Source organism: Oratosquilla oratoria, chromosome 17 (assembly GCF_046742065.1).
Source record: "Oratosquilla oratoria isolate Oo_2021 chromosome 17, ASM4674206v1, whole genome shotgun sequence".
NCBI lineage: Eukaryota > Metazoa > Arthropoda > Malacostraca > Stomatopoda > Squillidae > Oratosquilla > Oratosquilla oratoria.
The window spans coordinates 32,177,850-32,196,109 of record NC_134793.1 but is presented as its reverse complement, the minus strand read 5'-3'; the positions used below and the strand labels follow the sequence as shown (position 1 = coordinate 32,196,109).

At 36.8% G+C, this 18,260-nt stretch overlaps 1 protein-coding gene across 5 annotated transcripts in view; it reads left to right on the top strand.

Annotated features, from left to right (window-relative positions):
• The window catches only part of LOC143034595 (tyrosine-protein phosphatase non-receptor type 4-like), a 279,323-nt gene that overhangs the window by 123,437 nt on the left and 137,626 nt on the right, over nucleotides 1-18,260 (top strand). For 3 of the 5 annotated variants that reach the window (XM_076200888.1, XM_076200887.1, XM_076200885.1), the window contains 6 exons: nucleotides 1,785-1,851; nucleotides 4,574-4,747; nucleotides 10,130-10,250; nucleotides 12,477-12,564; nucleotides 16,952-17,104; nucleotides 17,786-17,851. In XM_076200888.1, coding sequence (XP_076057003.1) covers nucleotides 1,785-1,851; nucleotides 4,574-4,747; nucleotides 10,130-10,250; nucleotides 12,477-12,564; nucleotides 16,952-17,104; nucleotides 17,786-17,851 — 669 coding nt within the window. The remainder of the gene's footprint in view (nucleotides 1-1,784; nucleotides 1,852-4,573; nucleotides 4,748-10,129; nucleotides 10,251-12,476; nucleotides 12,565-16,951; nucleotides 17,105-17,785; nucleotides 17,852-18,260) is intronic. The other 2 variants (XM_076200886.1, XM_076200889.1) reach the window with 1 other exon arrangement.

Sequence of the window (18,260 nt, the reverse complement as noted above, 5' to 3'; positions counted from 1 at the left end):
ATTTTTGTAATGTTCACTATTTGCTAGTTTTGTTGTTCTAGATAGTACTTCCTTTGCTATCATTTAAGAACTGAGTTTTACTTTTAGTGGCCTATATTGTTTTTCTTTTGAGTATTTTTCTATTCTATATATTTCCTCAATTTCTTTATCTATATTCTGTCCTTCCTCTTGAATCTCTTTCAGAATTTCTTTAGCGATCTCTTTCTCCTCTTTTTCTCTCTGATATCTAGGAACATCATGTTTCTCTTTAATACCATAGATTACAATGCATCTTCTTTAATTTTATCCACTGTGTCCCTGACCAAATTTCCTATCTCCTGTGTATGTGTGTGTGTCAAGTAATGTATGCTTTACATGTTATTGTATGCTGCAGAAGTAGATGAAATGCTTATTAGCTATGTTCTGTTGTCAGGATAATATTGGAAATATCTAATAAAATTCCTATGGAATAAATAAGTCCATTGCACCATGTCTCCTGCATAAGACCTGAGAACCATGATCTCTAGGTAACTGGCAAGAAGCACCTTTAGCCCAGAAGTCACTCAAAAAAGAGATGTAGTGTTGTTTGGGTATGGATAGAGTATGGCAATGTAAAATGTATTTGGTGTCCTATCTATGATTATTGCATATGGGGCAATTTGCATCTATGCCTAGGCCTGTTTTGTATTGGTATTGTTTTAAAGCTGGTGTTGGCTTGAATGCATGTCTTGGGCTGATGTCTGGGGAAGTATGGTGGAAAAGGGAGTTTGGTGGTTTGTCTTGGAGTATTATGAAATATATTAGTAATCTCACAGATAATGCATGAATATTGAAGTAAACATGTTGTTAACATAGTAGATATAATTGGACAATTGTAATAAAAATTTGCAGGCAGGAAACCATTACTCCAGGTTGACTACTATTATAAGATAACAATTTGTGATGTAATTTTGTATCTGTGACATAATGGTCACTGCATAGGCCCATAATAATTTGTTTGCTTCCTTGTTGAATCTTGCAGGCTTATGTGTTGGCAAAAGTATCACATCCAACTCTATACCTTGTCCTCCATGTTACAGTGATAACCCCCCTCCCCCCCCACACACACACACCAAAGATGCTTTTACTGTTTGGTCATATGAATTAATTTTATGATACTTATCCTTGTTGTAGAGAAGGGAAAGGAATAGAGAGTTGAAGGGGAAGGGAGCTGGACAACCCTGAATCACTTTAGCTGGTGTCTCTTTTGTCCTTATTTCTAAACTTTCACTGCATTGTCAAAACATAAATGATGTTACAAATAGAGAGGGGGGGGGGCATGTTACCATGAGGACACAGAGTTCAAATCAGCCAATGACCAGGCTTTGAATCATTAAAAAGATATACCTGGTTGATAGAATGAAGTAACTACAGCTCTTCCTGAGAAAAAAGGGAATTGTAGACAGTAGTTAGTTCGCCAAACAACCACTCCATCTATTTGAAAGTGGTCTTTGCACTAATCAGAAATGAAAGGAAGAAAAATTAGTTTTTGATTCAAAACAGATCATGTGCCAGATCAAAATCAATGTTCCGTAGTGACACATTGGATTTTGTCCGACATCCTTTATGTCCACCTTTTTTATGCCATTGGAAGGATGGTCTTTAGTGTAAGCATTTAAGAGATCAGAACAAACTATGATAAAAAAAGATAGTTGAATACATAAAAATACACACATTTATTTCTGAGTTACACAGTAATCTGTTCATTTTGGTGAATAGTGCACTGTCACTTGAGGAGCTGCCACTGATTTTGTATTGTATTGCAGAGGTGGTTGGACCCGCTCAAACCTGTTAAGAAACAGCTCCGCATCCGTACAAAGAGTCTTGGCACATGTAAGTATTTACTTAATTGTATTTTATGGGAAGAGAGCTATGCTCATAGTGACCTGCTTTTGTATCTTTCAGCATCCAGTTTGATCTTAAATGTATTTGTTGTTGAGGCATGGTTTGTTGTACTGATGGCATCTGGTGATTTCAATGACTTGTTGTCAATGGGGTGGGGAGAAATTTCATCTGTTGGCTTCTTTCCCAATTCTGAAACTGCCAGAGGAACGCTATTAATGGTGCCCCACTAAATCTCTCAGTTGTTCAATTAGCAACTAGACAATGGTATTACAAGAAGTATTTATGACTTGTATTTATCTAATTGTACTACACTGTATAGGAGAAGAGCTACACTTAACCCATTCAACTCCGATGACAAGATGTCTTGTCATTTGGTCAAATAAAACAAAAAATCATAAAACACCAAAATGTTTGATCAAACAGCACCAGAAAAATATGACGTCAATCCTCGCTTCGCTCGCAGCGAAGCGAGGACTGATGTCATATTTTTCTGGTGTTTGATCAAACATTTTGGTGTTTTATGATTTTTTGTTTTATTTGACCAAATGACAAGACATCTTGTCATCGGGGTTGAATGGGTTAAGGGGTTCTGTCTTTTATTTTCCTTTTACTATTTTCTTATTTCCACTTTCCATTTTCTTGTTTTCTTATTTTTTTATATTCTTTTAATTTCCTATTTTCTGATTTACCAAATTTATGATTTTTGGTTGGGCTATATCATCATCTAGACTATTCCAGGAGCTTGCATTTATGCATGGAAAACTAGTTCTTCATGCCCTTCAGACATGTGATCTTTTTAAATTTGTTCTCATTACCTCATCATACCCTCCTGTCCCAAACCAAGAGATCTATGTCAATTTTGTCCACTCTCTTTCAATGATCTGAATATTGCAATCAGGTCATCTCTTTCTCTATATTCTTTTAATGATGACAAGTCTAGTGTTTTTAGTTTCTCCTAATATAGTGTATCTGCAAGGTTGGGAACCATTTTTGTCACTCCTCTTTGAATCCTCTTAATCTTGCACGGATTAAGCTCTATATGAGAAGATGCTGTTTGCACTTGGGGGCAAATGTAGATATCTTGTGAATGAAACTTTAGCTGTTTTTATTTTATCTTATTTTATTCATTACAAATTATTATGTGTTGAATGAAATAGTTTTAAACATACAGTAAAATTGTTAATTTATATTGATATAGATCAAATTATTGTCATTATTATTTATGTGTGTTCATTTCAAGATTCAAATGTGTAGAGTTGAGTACACTTATGTGTAAAGTGGAGGTTGTAAGAATATTGTTGAGTAGATGTGCATACAAATTAGAATTACACATTGTCTTTGGTAAGACCCTTCTCATAGAAGGATGACCCAGACTAAATGAGACAAATGTGGGATTTGTTTCAGATCAATTGTACAGTGAGTCCTCCTTATACGGTAATTCTTTATCTGGTAAATTCACAGTTACGGTATTTGGTAATCACTACCCTTGATTCTATTTATGGCAAGAAAAATTCACAGATATTTGCTCATGTTTTGGAGGTAAAATTAGATATTTTGAAGAGGAAAGAGCAGGGAGAAGGTATATCTGCCTTAAGTCGAAACTTGGATTCGGTATACGGTAATTTCAAGTTGTTGTAAGGTTTTCAGGAATGCATATGTACTGTATAATGAGGACTCACTGTACATACATACTTACATATACCAAGAGTTTTTTTTTTCCCTTACAAGGGAGTTAGCCAAAATCAAAAGGCATAATTCCTCTCCCACCTATTTCATCTCCACCCATTCCATTCCTATTCACCACCCCTCCCTCCCTCCCTCCCTCCCTCCCTTTCATCTTGGCTCCTCCTGGATGATGGGTCATCCCAGCATCTCGCCCATTGCCCTGGGTCATAAATAATGCAGCAAGACACAGCACATCTACAGCAAGGCCACTTCATTTAATCAGTGACCCCTCCTCTCTCTCCCCTCATGCAGAAACATTGAAGACTGGGAGAAATCCCTTTGGGCTGCATCAAAATATCATTCACACATACCCATTCCCAAACCCTCACCCCCCCATCCCACACCCATTCCCCTCCATGCATCACAGTTTAATCCATACACAGCCGTTCTCCGCTCACCCCTATCTTCTGTCTTCTCCCTTCCTTGCTCAACAGACGTCCCTCTCTTGCTCAACACCCCTTTTACCCCATCCAACCATATGCCTTATTTTTTATGCCTTAAAGTCAAGATATAAAATCAATTGCATCTACTAGAAAATGGTGGATGGATTGGGAGTCTGCCAGGGAATTCATCAGGGTTGATCTAGAAGGCTAGAGAGGGGTAGGTGCCATGGAATAGATGAACCTTGATCTGAAACTCATTATCAGCACCGCTGGTTATGTTGACCACCAACCATCTAGTAGAAGCAGTGTGAAGCAACAGTGACAAGGGTAGTAGCGCATATTCATGATTAATCAATCCTGTGCCCCAGGTCTCTTATACATTAGACCTACAACTCCCAGGTAACTGGCTACAAATAACTCATAGGTATTGTCCATTGAAGGCTTTTAAGAAAGCTAAAATTCAAAGCCTTGATCATTGTTTTGATCCCATTTGACCTGCCTCAGTCCATGTTTAAAAATTCACAAATGTATTATGCTGATTATGTCCATTGTTTTGTGTATAGGACACCCAATAAACCACTGAATGTGATTCTTTCCTGCAGGTGGACTACCAGTTCTCTATTTTAAAGTCAAGTTCTGGGTGAGTGACCCTGGGAAATTGGCAGAGGAATATACACGCTACCATGTTTTTCTTCAGCTTCGGCGTCATGTACTTGAGGGTCGCCTCGATGTACCAAAATCCACAGGTGCCCTCCTTGCATCATATGCTGTTCAGTGTAAGTATAAAGCCAAGAAACTAATTTTTCAGATTCCACTCAGGGAAGATAATGAATATTACATATGGTTTTTGTCTGTACAGACATTCCTCAGCTTATGAAGGAGTCATGATTGGAATGGGGTTTTGTAACTCGAAATGTTCATAAGTCATTATTCAATATTATTTTAAAGTTACTCAAATCTACATGGATAAGTATGATATAAGATTAATAAATTTTCTCTTATCCTAATACACTGTTTGGTTGAGAGTAGGAGGAAACGACGTAGGAAAGTTTGGAAGTGGTGAATTATTTGTGCAGATCTAGGATGCATTAGATAAGATTAGGGATAAGGGAGGGCTTCCTTTTATATGTGGAATCCTTCCGAGGTGTAAAATTGGAGATATGTGGCATTCCACATACATATACCAAAGGCTTTTTCCCCCCTTACAAGGGAAGTAGCAAAAAAAAAAAAAAAAAAAGGCATAAAAACCATTCCCACCCATTCCATCCCTAATACACTCCATTCCCCTCCACCCTCTACCTTATCTTGGCACCTCCTGGATGATGGGTCATCCCTGCATATTGTCCACTGCCCTGGGTCAGAAGCAGTGTCACAAGACACAGCACATCCACAGCAAGGCCACTTCATTAAATTGGCGACCCCCCTCTCCATCCCCTCATGCAGAAAGGGAGAAGACAGGGAGAAATCCCTTTGAGCTGCATCAAAATTTTTCTCACACATACTACCTCAACCCCCATTCCCCCACCCATTCCACCTCATGCATCACAACATCATCCATATACAACCATTCTCCATTCACCCCTGTCTTCTGTCCTCTCCCATCCTTCCTCAACAGACATTCCCCTCTTCCCCAAAGCCCCTTTCACCCCATTCATCCATCTCATCCTAGGTTGCCCCCTGATATTCACTCCCTTCACATCTGCCTTTCATACCTCATTTACTAGTCTTTCTTCACTCATTCTTTCCATATATCCAAACCATCCCAATACTCTTTCATCCACCCTGTCTCCCAACTCCTTTACCACTCCTGTTCTCCTCACCTCCTCATTTCTCACTCTATCTAGCCATCATACTTCTCAGACACCTCATCTCAAACACATTCAAACTCCTTCTTGCTTCCTCTCTTATGTTCCATGTTTCTGCCTTCATACAATCTCCTTTTAGCCTCCATTCCCAAATGTCTATTCCTCATTACACTTTTCAATCCACCAAGTTATTTACTTGCTTCTCTCAATCTACATTCTACCTCCACCTCCACTCTACCCTTTCCTGTCACATTCGCACCCAAGTATCTAAAACTATCCACTTCCTCCAGTCGCTCTCCCTTAATGCTCATTTCCAGTCTGCTGCCACTTTCACCCCTTGTACATCTCATCACCCACATATATCTTCAACTTTCTTCTTTCACACACTCTCCCAAACTCTGTCACCAGCTTCCTTAATCCCTCCTCTGATCCTGCTACAAGCGCAGTGTCATCCGCAAACAACAGGTGGCTCACCTCCCACTTTTCTCCATTTTCTTTAAATATCTCCAATCCCTGACCCACCACTCTTGCTTTTACCTCTCGCACCACCCCATCCATGTATAAGTTGAACAGCCATTGTGACATAACACATCCCTGACGAAGTCCCACCTTTACCTCGGACCACTCACTCTCTCCATTTCTAATCCTGACACATGCTCTACTACTCTCATAAAAACTCTTGACAGCTCCTAGAAACTTTCTTCCTATCCTGTATATCTGCAAAACCTCCCACAGTGCCTTCCAGTCTACCCTGTCATTAGCCTTTTCCAGATTCATAAAAGCCCAAAATACATCCTTATCTTTTCCTTATAGCTTTTTCACATATCTGTCTTACCACAAAAATTTGATCTACGCAACCTCTACCTGTCCTAAATCCACACTGTTCCTCACCAATTACTCCCTCTGTTCCTCTCCTAATCCTCTCAATCAAGATCCTCCCATAAGCCTTCCCAACTACACTGAACAAGCTAATCCCTCTGAAACTACTACACTCACACTTGTCCCCTTTTCCCTTGTAGAGTGGAACTATGTATTGTAGGCTGGCAAATTATTGTAAGGCCAATAGATGGGCATTTGCCAACAACTGGAATTGTAAACTTTTTCAAAAGGATAGGGTAGGTAAGAGTGTGGGAGAATTAGCACTTTTCATAAAAAACACAGCTAATTTTGTGATCATGGGGCATTTTAACTATAGAAACAATGATTGGGAGAATTTTGTAGAAGAACAGGAATCACAATTTTTTTAGATGTGGTACAAGGTAATTTCATAAAAATTATAACTAAAAAGGAGAATCTAATGAGAAACCTAAAAGTGAGAGATAGTCAAAGCTCTAGCAATCATCAAGAAATAAAATTTAATATTATATGGGAAGAATTAAATAGTATGAATAATGTTCAAGTACCTGATTTCAGGAGAGCCAATTTTGATAAGCTGAGAAAATACTTAGAACACCCAGTGAACTATGATGGTAAAATACACAGTCAGCTGGGACATCATTAGTGCAGTCAATTGTTGGGTCATGGAGGGTAATATGCAAATCTTGGATCAGGTCACTCACAGCTCAACAGCACAGTGAGTGATCCAGATAAAATGTACAGGAACCTAACCACTTTGATTGTGAACGCACAAAATAAATTTATTCCCCTCAGAACAATAAGGTCAAATGCTAATACTCCCAAATGGATGATAAAAGGCTGAAAATTGAAATCAGAGTTAAAAAAGGGCTTTGTGCCAGATTCAAAAATGGGGAAAAACACCTTAGATCTAAATATAATGATATGTCAAGACTGATTAAAAAGAACACATAACCATGAAATTAAAGTTGGCAGACAAGGGAGATCTAACTTAAAGGGTTTCTTTCATCTCTACAGAACAATAGAATAAGGAAAGGATAGGCTCAATTAAAAACAATGAAGATGTTATGATATATTTGGAGGGAAAAATGAGCAAGGCATTTAATAAATATTTTTTCATGATATTTACAAAGGAGAGGTTAGATGTGGTACCTAACTGTGACCTGATTTTCACTGGTGATGAGGGAAGTAAACTAACTAACATCACCATTAGTAAGGTTGAAGTAGTGAAATAGATTGATAGATTTATAGCTACAAAATCTCTGGTTCCAGATGGATTTTTTCCAAGAGTGCTAAAAGAGTGTAAATTTGAAATTGTGTCAAATTAATTGAAATATTTAATAAGTCGGTATATGGTTTGGTGCCTATTGATTGGGGGTAGGCAAACATTATTCCTGTTTTCAGAAAAGGAGATGAATTGTCTGTGTACAACTATAGGCCAATCAGTTTGACATCAGTTATTTGTAAAATGCTTGAAATAGTAATAGCTAATAGAATCTGAGATCACATCGAGAGACATAATTTGATTCATGACTCAGTATGGGTTCACCAAGGCTAAGTCATGTGTAACTAATCTTGTATCAAATTACACTAATGTCTTCAAGGTGTCAGACAACAATGATAGTTACAATGTTATTTACCTTGACTAATAGCATTCGACAAGGTGTTCCACCAGGGACTACTAAGTAATGTCAGAGCCTGTGGCATAAGAGGAAAAATGTTTGAATGTATTGGAGCACGGATCAGTGACAGAAAACAGAAAACAGTGGGTCACAATAAACCATGTAAAATCCAAATAGGGGAATGTTACTAGTGAAGCTCCCCAGTCCTTGGTCTTGGGTCCCTTATTGTTCAATATTTTTTATATAATGAACAATAAGGGACCCAAAACAAAGCCCTGGAGTACTGTGATACAAAGGAATGGGTGGAGGCTAGGGGGTTAGGGAGTGGTTATGTGAATGATATTTTCATGTAGCCCGAAGGTATTTCTTACCATCTTCTATTTTTCTGCATGAGGGGACAGAGAGGGAGGGTTGCTGATTAAGCGTTATTATTCTTATACATAAGAAAGGAAGCAAACAGGATTGTCAGAACTACAGAGGAATAAGTCTATTTTGCGTGTTGTACAAAGTCTTCACGAAAGTACTTGTAAAAGGACAAACATCATATTCCAGTGCAATGATCGGGGAATGCCAGTGAAGATTCAGGCATGACAAATCAACAATTGATCACATACATACAGTAAGGCAGATAATGGAAAAATACTATAGATACAACAAGGAACTCTACCATTTATTTATAGATTGTCAACAAACGTACAACAACATACACCAACAATTATTGTGGCATATTTTAAAGGAAGTTGGAGTACCAGAGAAATTTGTTTCCCTGATGAAGGCATGCTATGTAGACAGCAGATGTGCAGTGAAGGTAGGGGGACAGAAATTGAAGAATTTTACGTTATCAGTGGATTAAGGCAAGGGTTTCTTCTGTCACCAGTGCTATTTAATCTAGTAATGGAAAAAACACCAAGAGAAAGCCTAAACCTACCAGGAGCGATTTTGGATACAGGGAATGTTGGACTATTGGCCTATGCAGACGATGTGGTAATGATAGCAGAGAATAAGGACGAAATCAACGATTTGTTCTCGCCATTCCAGGAAAATGCAGAGCAGATCGGACTCGTATGTAATGAGAAGAAAACAGCAATTATGAAAATGAGTAGAGAGGGTGGCAGTGGAGGTGTTGAATGAGTCAGGAACTTAAGCATACTGTACTCATACAATGACATTCAAATACCTAGGAATCATAGTCTCTGAAAAAAGTGAAATGGACATGTAAATAAATGAAAGGATTGCAGCAGGAAATAGATGTTACTATGCACTCACCACCATCATGAGGAACAGAAAAGTTAATAAAGAGACAAAACTTAGAACTTATAACATATTAATTCAACCAACTGTATGGTTGTAAGATCACCTTGATGGAACAAAGAAAAAGAAAGCTAGAAGTTTTTGAAAGCAACATTCTTAGAGGAATCTATTGACCAAAATCAGTTGTGTTTTTTATGTTTGGAGTGCTGAAACACTTTTTTACTTTTGATATCCTTCATTTCTGTAAACCAACTTAAATCTCTCCATTACTATTCCTATTAACTATTTCTTTTCCTATGCTCTTGTGGATGGGGGATAAGAATCCTAAAATTGCTAAAGTATATTGATTCAGAAACATACTTGGTTAGATACATGTAATTTTTTTGTTGATATTTAGGTTCTACATGAAGGATAATGTTATTCAAGAGAAATGACAATCAAGGAGTTCTGTTATATATTTATGTGACCAGGGAACTGAACTTTGTTGCTTAAATAACCTGATCTAATGGAATCTTTATGTGGAGTTCTTTGAGATCAATAATAACAAAAATTCATCAACTTCTTCAAGCATTATTCAGGAAACATTATCACTATGAAGATAAATATTTATAAATTTATGTTACAGCTGAGCTTGGAGATTACAGCCCAGATGAACATGGTGCACACTACCTTTCTGAACTCCATCTAGTGCCTAACCAGAGTGAAGAGATAGAAAAAAAAATTATGGAACTTCATAAATTGCACAAGTAGGTTTTCCAACAGGTTCTTCTCAAAGTTTCATTTGTTTCGTGATTCATTGTACTCTATCAAACCACTTCAGACATTAGCCCCACTGAGAAATCCTTCTCAAGACAAGCAAAAACCACATTAACATAGTTATATTCATGTATTGGGTTATATAACCTTCTAAACTATTCCAAGTACCGGTATATATGCATCTATTTGGAAAATGTTTCTTCACATCCTTTAGACATGTAGTCTTCCTTAATTTGTTCTCATGAATTCTTCAAGTCCTCATCTTAATCTGTCTTTGTAGTCTATTCCATTTAGTAACCCAAATACTGTAATCATATCACCTGTTTCTCTTCGATCTTTCAAATTCAGAAGACCCAGTGCTTTTAGTCTTTCTTCATATGTTTTATGAGGCAGGCCGGGAACTGGTTTGGTTGCTGCTCATTATATTCTTTCAATCTTCACTCTGTGTGGGGACCATACATACCACTGATGTATATTCCAGTCTTGAATGGATCAAGGTTTCTATGAGTATTTTCATATTTTTATCTATATAGTGAAAAACCACTTTGATCTTCTACAGCAGTCTGTATGTCTCTCCCACAATTATACTGATATGTCTGTCAGGTGACAGGTCTTTTATTAACACTTCCAAATCTTTCCCCTCTTGCTTTCATAATAAATAGTTTATATATATCTATATCTATATATATATATATATATATATATATATATATATATATACAGTATATATATATATATATATATATATATATATATATGTATATATATATATATATATATATATATATACATATATATATATATATATATATATATATATATATATATATATATACATATACATATATACATATATATATATATATACATATATATACATACATATATATATATATGTATATATTTCATTGAATGAAATGGCAAGCTTGTTGTCACAAAGTTTGTTGTCAATCTTCTCTCTCTTTCGTAAGGCAACTTTGCCTTCCACAGGCAGGAGTCCGAGTAATTTGCTGTATGCCATTAGATAGAAATATAGGCATAGTTGAAAGCCAAAACGCGTTTTTGCACGTCCTGGTGCTTCTTCAGTGGCAATTGAAGTAATGGAGATTCCGTGAAGATCAGCAACTTTTATACCCGGTAATGTGGGTTAGATGAGAAGAAGGTGGATGGTGATTGGCTGGATTGCTGCGGGTTAGGTACGGTCTGTTCTCCCATTGGCTGAGGTGCATGACATCATCAGTTTACACCCCAGCACTGCAATGGGTGGACCTCCTAACTCTGGGTAAAGCTTCCAGGTCATGACCTGCAAGCTTTACCCAGCGTTAGGAGGTCCGCCCACTACAAAATATCAGAAATATGTGTATCAAGAGACTTTTTTTTTATAAGGGGACTGGCTGAGTCAGAGCACATATTAGCATCGGAAACAAATAACCCATACAACCACTATTATCTCAACCCCTCAAAGATAAAACATTTATAGTTCCTGCTTAGGCTGTTCCAGAATTTTATTTGAAATTTGAATTTCTTCACATCCCTGAGATGTGGATTTCTTCAACTTATTCATATGCTCTTGTGATGCCCTCCTTTCCCAAACCAAGGGATCTAAGTTAGTGTTTTTCACCCCCTTCAGTGGCCTAAATACTACAATTAAGTCACCTTTTTCTTTGTTCCTTTAATAATAGTAGGTCTAGAGCTTCTTATCTCTCTTTGCACAGTTTATTTGCAAGGCTGTGAACCATCTTGATCACTGCTGCTTGTATTCCCTCATTCATGTTCATATCTCTCACCATGTTCCGAGACCATAATTGTATTTACCTAGTTGTATTTTACGGGACTAGAGCCATGCTCGTTTTGACCCGTATTTGTATCTCTCCACATCCAGTTTGCTTTATATTCATGTATAGTTCTGGCATTAACTGTTTCACTGTTCAATTTGTGTTTCTACTTGTCTGATTATTATGTAATATGTGAATATTGGGAGTATGGTCTGTCCTGGGAGTTTTGTTTCTTGTATGAGGGCAAATGTATATTGTGTTTTTGTGGGAGGTTTGCAGTTTAATGTTTTTTTCATGTTTTTGAAGTAGTATATTAATTATGAGATGAAACAGCAATCAGTGGGTGACAAAGTGATTTTGTTACTTTCTCATAAATGTTGAATATATAATAGATTTTGTAATTCCAGACAGAGTTTGTTAAAGTAGCTTTGTGGTTTTCAGAGGGCAGACCCCAGCAGATGCTGAATACAACTTTTTGGACCATGCCAAGAGATTAGATTTATATGGAGTTGATCTGCATAAAGCTAAGGTTAGTAATGTACTTCATCATATCATGATTTATTGTTATTTTTTAATTCAATTGACAAATGATATCAACAGTAGAATGTTTCATTTCTTACATTCCTATTTCATTCTTTATCATGGATTATTCATAGAACTTGAAAGGGCATTTGACAATATACCCCAGCGGATACTCTGGGAAATTCTAGGAAAGGAAGATTATGAAATACCACCCAGGCTAAGGGAAGTGGTCAGAAGCTCATGTTGTAACACTAAGTATCAAGTAAAGTCACAAATTTGTAGGAAGGATTGGTTGGAGGTTGAAGCAGGCATAAAGCAGGGAAGCATGATCTTCCCTTTTCTTCCTTTTCCTGGGAGACATCACTCACAGCAAGATCATGAAAAGAAGCTTTGCTTAGGTATGTAGGTGGTTTGGCACTTGGGGCATTCTATGTGAGATTGACAAAAAAAAAAAAAAATTCAAATTAACACCCTCATCTCTCCGATTTTGCTGAAATTTGGTTTTTAGGTCGATTTAGAGCCCTAAACACATTTCTGAAATTTAAAGGTCAATCTGAACAACTGTTCAGGAGATATGACTTTAGATATTTTGAGGTCATGGGAAAGGTCACTTACATTTGGTGTGATAAAAGTTATAGTTATATAGATGTTTATATATTTAGAATCAGAAAAAGACAAGGAATCCAAATATCAGAGGTTTAGAACTCCAGGTTGAAAAATAAAAGAAATTCCACCCTAGCAAATATTTGAGGTCAAGATTTGACTCCTGGGGTATCACAATTGAAAAAAATTATAGATGAGAAAAATGAAGGCATAAGCTTTAGCTATTAGAATCAGTAAAAGAAAAAAAATTATGCTGATATTTTTTATATAATTAACACAGAAGTGAGTGCCATATTTATATGCTGTCCATCAACTGTACATATTTTTCACACTTATGGAGGCAAGTATAGGAAATGAATTTCAATACCAAACAATACAAAGTACTGGAAATGGGCAATAGGACCATAACACCATCCAACTTTCCCTTGGGAAGTGAACCCATTACGAAAGCAAAAGAAGAGAAAGATTTGGGAGTAATGATAAAAGACAACCTGTCACCTGACAGGCATATCTGCATGATTGTGGGAGAGACGTATAGACTGCTGTGGAAAGTTAACCCCTTCACTCTGGGCCAAAATCTCGCAGGCAGCATTAGCTGCCAGACGTACGATGTTGCATCATAATACTCGCATTATAAAAAATAAAGTTACCGCTGTATTGCTCGTTCTCTTTCACTCGTGAATTTTGATAACCATAGAAAATATGATGAAGCCAGTTTACAGAGTATGGGGGTCATGCAGGTACAACTACAATATATATAATCAAAACGCCGACATCGGCATCCTCACATACCCACTTGCTCCTCATGACGCCTACGTAGGCGTCATTGTATCGAAGGGGTTAAAGTGGTTTTTCACCATATGGATGAAGATATGATGAAAAAATTAATTGAAACCTTAATCCGTCCAAGACTAGAAAATGTGTCAATGATATAATCCCCACACAGAGTGAAAGATATAAGTAATATTGGGAGAATACAAAGGGCAACTACCAAACTGGTCCCCAGCTTGGCAGATAAAGCATATGAGGAAAGACTGCATTGGGTCTGCCAACTTTGAAAGATTGAAGAGAAATATGTGATATGATTACATTATTCAGGCCACTAAAAGGGGTAGATTACATTGATAAATCTCTTGATTAAGAATTGGAAGGCTTGAAGAGGTTATGAGAACAAATTAAGGAAGACTACACGTCTAAAGGATATGAATGAATACAGTTTTCCATATAGGTGCATAAGTACTTGGAATGGCTTAGAAGATATAGCCCAAGTTAGAACAATGTATGAATTCAAATCTAAATAAAATCATTCCAAATCAAGGAAGTAGATTAAGTTTGACATACATATATACATACATATACCAAGGCTTTAAAAAAAAAAAAAAGCCTTGGTATATGTATTTATATATGTATGTCAAACTTAATCTACTTCCTTGATTTGGAATGATTTTATTTGTTTGTTTTATTTATTTATTTATTTATTTATTTATTTATTTATTTATTTGTTTATTTTATTTATTTGTTTTTGGGGATGGAGTGGGTGGGAATGATTTTGTGCATTTTCCTTTTTGGCTACCTCCCTAGTAAGGGGGAAAAAGCCTTGGTATATGTATATATGTACCAAGGCTTTTTCCCCCTTTCAAGGGAGGTAGCTAAAAAGAAAAAGGCATAAAATCATTCCCTCCCATTCCATCCTTAAATACACTCCACTCCCCTCCACCCTCCCCCTTATCTTAGATTAAGTTTGAACTGTGGACAAATTTGAGGCTATATATCATAAATTGGAGAGTAGGAGACAGGACCCAAATGAGCATTGCTCCTTTCCTGCAAACTACAAATAGATAATCTATCTGTATACCAAGGGCTCTTTCTCCCTTTCAAGGGAGGTAGTCAAGTCAAAAGACACATACCCACTCCCACCCATTTCATACCCATCCATTCCACTCCCACCCATTTCATACCCATCCATTCCACTCCCATCCCCCACTACCCTTTCCTCCCTCTCATCTTAGCTCCTCATGGATGATGGGTCATCTCTGTATCCTGCCCACTGCCCTGGGTCAGAAGCAGTGAAGCAAGACACAGTACATCCACAGCAAGGCTGTTTCACTTAAATTGGTAACCCCCATCTCCATCCACTCATGCAGAAAAAAGTATGAGAAGAAATCCTTGTATTTTATTTACCTAGTTTCAAGTTAGGTAAATATATACATACACATGCACATAATATAATTAGGTTTGTATTATGTACTTCATTGTATTTACAATTAGGTGAAACAATGCAGTGAGACAGCCCATCCACAGCAAGTCCATTTCAGTTAATTGGCAACCTTGTCCTCTCCATCCCCTCATGCAGTAAAAGAGAAGACAGGGAGAAATCCATTCAGGATGTGTTAAGATATCATTCGCACATAACCTTTCCCTAACCTCACCATCCCCCACCCACTCCCTTCCATGCATCACAGCATCTTACTTTTAGTGAAGTCTTCCAGGAAAAAGAAAAAGAGGGAAGATCATGCTTCCCTGCATTATGCCTGCTTCAACCTCCAACCAATCCTTCTTACAATTTTGTGATTTTACTTGATACTTAGTGTTGCAGTATTGACTTTTGACTGCTTCCTTTAGCCTGGGTGGTATTTCATAATCTTTGTTTTCAAGAATTTCCCAGAGTATTTGCCAATATTGAAAGATCAAAATGAAATAGGTTACTTGATTACAGTATGCAGGTCACTAAAGGGAATAGACTACATTGACAGAAGAGATCTCATTATTAGGGATGGGAGAGCTTTAAGAAGACATGAAAACAAATTGAGAAAGACTTAATGTTCAAAGGATATGAATAAATACAGTTTTCCGTACAGATGCATAAATACTTAAGACTAGCATTAGAAAATTATATAGCACAAGTTGGAGCAACACATGAATTGAAATCTAAGTATGATAATTAAAGAATAAGGGTATAGCCCAAGCCGAAACCATACATGAATTTGAAGCTAGGCATGATGATATGGAGAGTGAGAGAGAGGAGACCCCAATGGTGTTTTTCCCTTCTTGTATACTATAATTAGGTAAATACATATACCTCAAGTCCTCTTCCTCCTTATAAAAGAAGTGGCCAGCCAAAGCATCCACCCACCTTTCATCCATCCCACACCAATCCAGCACCCATTTGTTTCAGGTGTTGAATCTATAAGCTGGTAATTTATCCAATTATTTCACTGGTATTGACCATATGCTGGATTTAGGGCAGGACCAATAGGGCCAAGACCCAAGGCCCTATGCACTTAGGGGAATCGCACCAGCTGTTACAATAGTATAAGCTCTTTTTCTTGGCATATCATGATAAAGAAAATGAGTATTTAGCTGACTGTGACCTGTATTATAACATGCATTGTAAAACTTGGTTTCCTGATTTTCCTACGTTACTACATCTAATGACTGAGTAGTTGGAGAGTTTGTATAAACATGATTATTAATTATATGACAAATTTACTAAATGCTGATGGAGGGTGAACCTGATAGGACCCCACATACTTTCAGGGCCCAGGGCTCTGCAATATGTAAATCTGGTCCTGGTGTTGACTATTTATTTTCTCTGGTTGCCACTTGGCAATTATATTCAGCTCAGCAGAACCACCATCATTATCTTAATTAGCCTTTGCACTGCTATTGATCTGTGTTTATTTCTTAATAACTTTGTATGTTGGGAAGATACTCTCTTGAATATTTCAAATATCTTTACTTTAAGAATTCAACTTATTTGGATGTTAAAACACATTTGTTTACTATTTCAGGATTCCACCAACCGTGAGATACACATAGGGGTAACTTCCATAGGTTTGGTGGTTCTTCAGAACAGTATCAAGATTAACACCTTTAGTTGGGCGAAGATCGTCAAAATTTCATTTAAACGCAAACAATTCTTTATACAACTTCGGAGGGAAATAGTGAGTAGCTAAATTCTTTGAAATTTATTGATTACATTTTTTTTTTTTTTTTATAGGAAATTGTCATTTCCACTTGAATTCATGTACAATTATGACTTTATCTATAATATGTTAAGTGTTTCTGGTTTATAGTAGGAATAGTAAAATGGGTTTTCAACCACATGATTTCATTATTTTGAAGAATTTACAATAAGAGATTTTTCATTGCATGTCAAGATTTTTTTTTTAGAATTGTATCAAATGTAAGAATAATGCACATTATATCTTCAGTTATCAGGGACCAGTTGCTTTTGCTGCATGAAGCATATATATATATATATATATATATATATATGTATATATATATATATATAGATATACATACATATATATATATATATATATATATATATATATATATATATATATATATATATACACACACACATACATACATACATATATATGTATTTTTAATATTCTATGTGTACAGTGATTGATTGTTGACAGTTGTTAGGAGGCAGCAGTTGGAATTGCTTAAGTTTTTCTTAAATTCTTAAGATATGAAACCCTTACACATGTATATTCCTCAACCTAAGCACCATACAGCACATACAGAAAGTAATGATGTTGAAGTGTTGATGTATTTTTATTCTTAGTAAATGAAGTATTCCCTTTCATCTTAGCTACTTGTGGATGCAGGGTCATCCCTGTTCTCCGCCCAGTGCCCAGGTCAGAAGTAATGCAGCAAAACACAGCTCATACACAGTAGGCCCATGCACTTCATTTACATGGCAACTCTCCCTCCTCATCTTCTCGTGCAAATACAGAGAATATGAGGAGAAATCCCTACAGTCCATGTCAATCTATATTCCATTTATAACCTTTCTCCACTCACACCTATCTTTTGCCTTCTCCCTTTCCTGCTCAACAGACATTCCACTTGTACTCATAACCCCTTTTACCCCATCCATCTATCTCATTCTTGGTTATGCTATATTGTTTCTAACATGGACAGTGAATAGGGGACAGAGATGACCCTTTATCCACAAGGAACTAATATGAAAATGAAGTGAATGACAGACGGGAGTGGGTGCATGTCATGGCTGGCTACCCCCCCCTTGTAAAGGGGAAGAAACCTATTGATATATAGGTAGATAGGAAATGAAGTACAGTA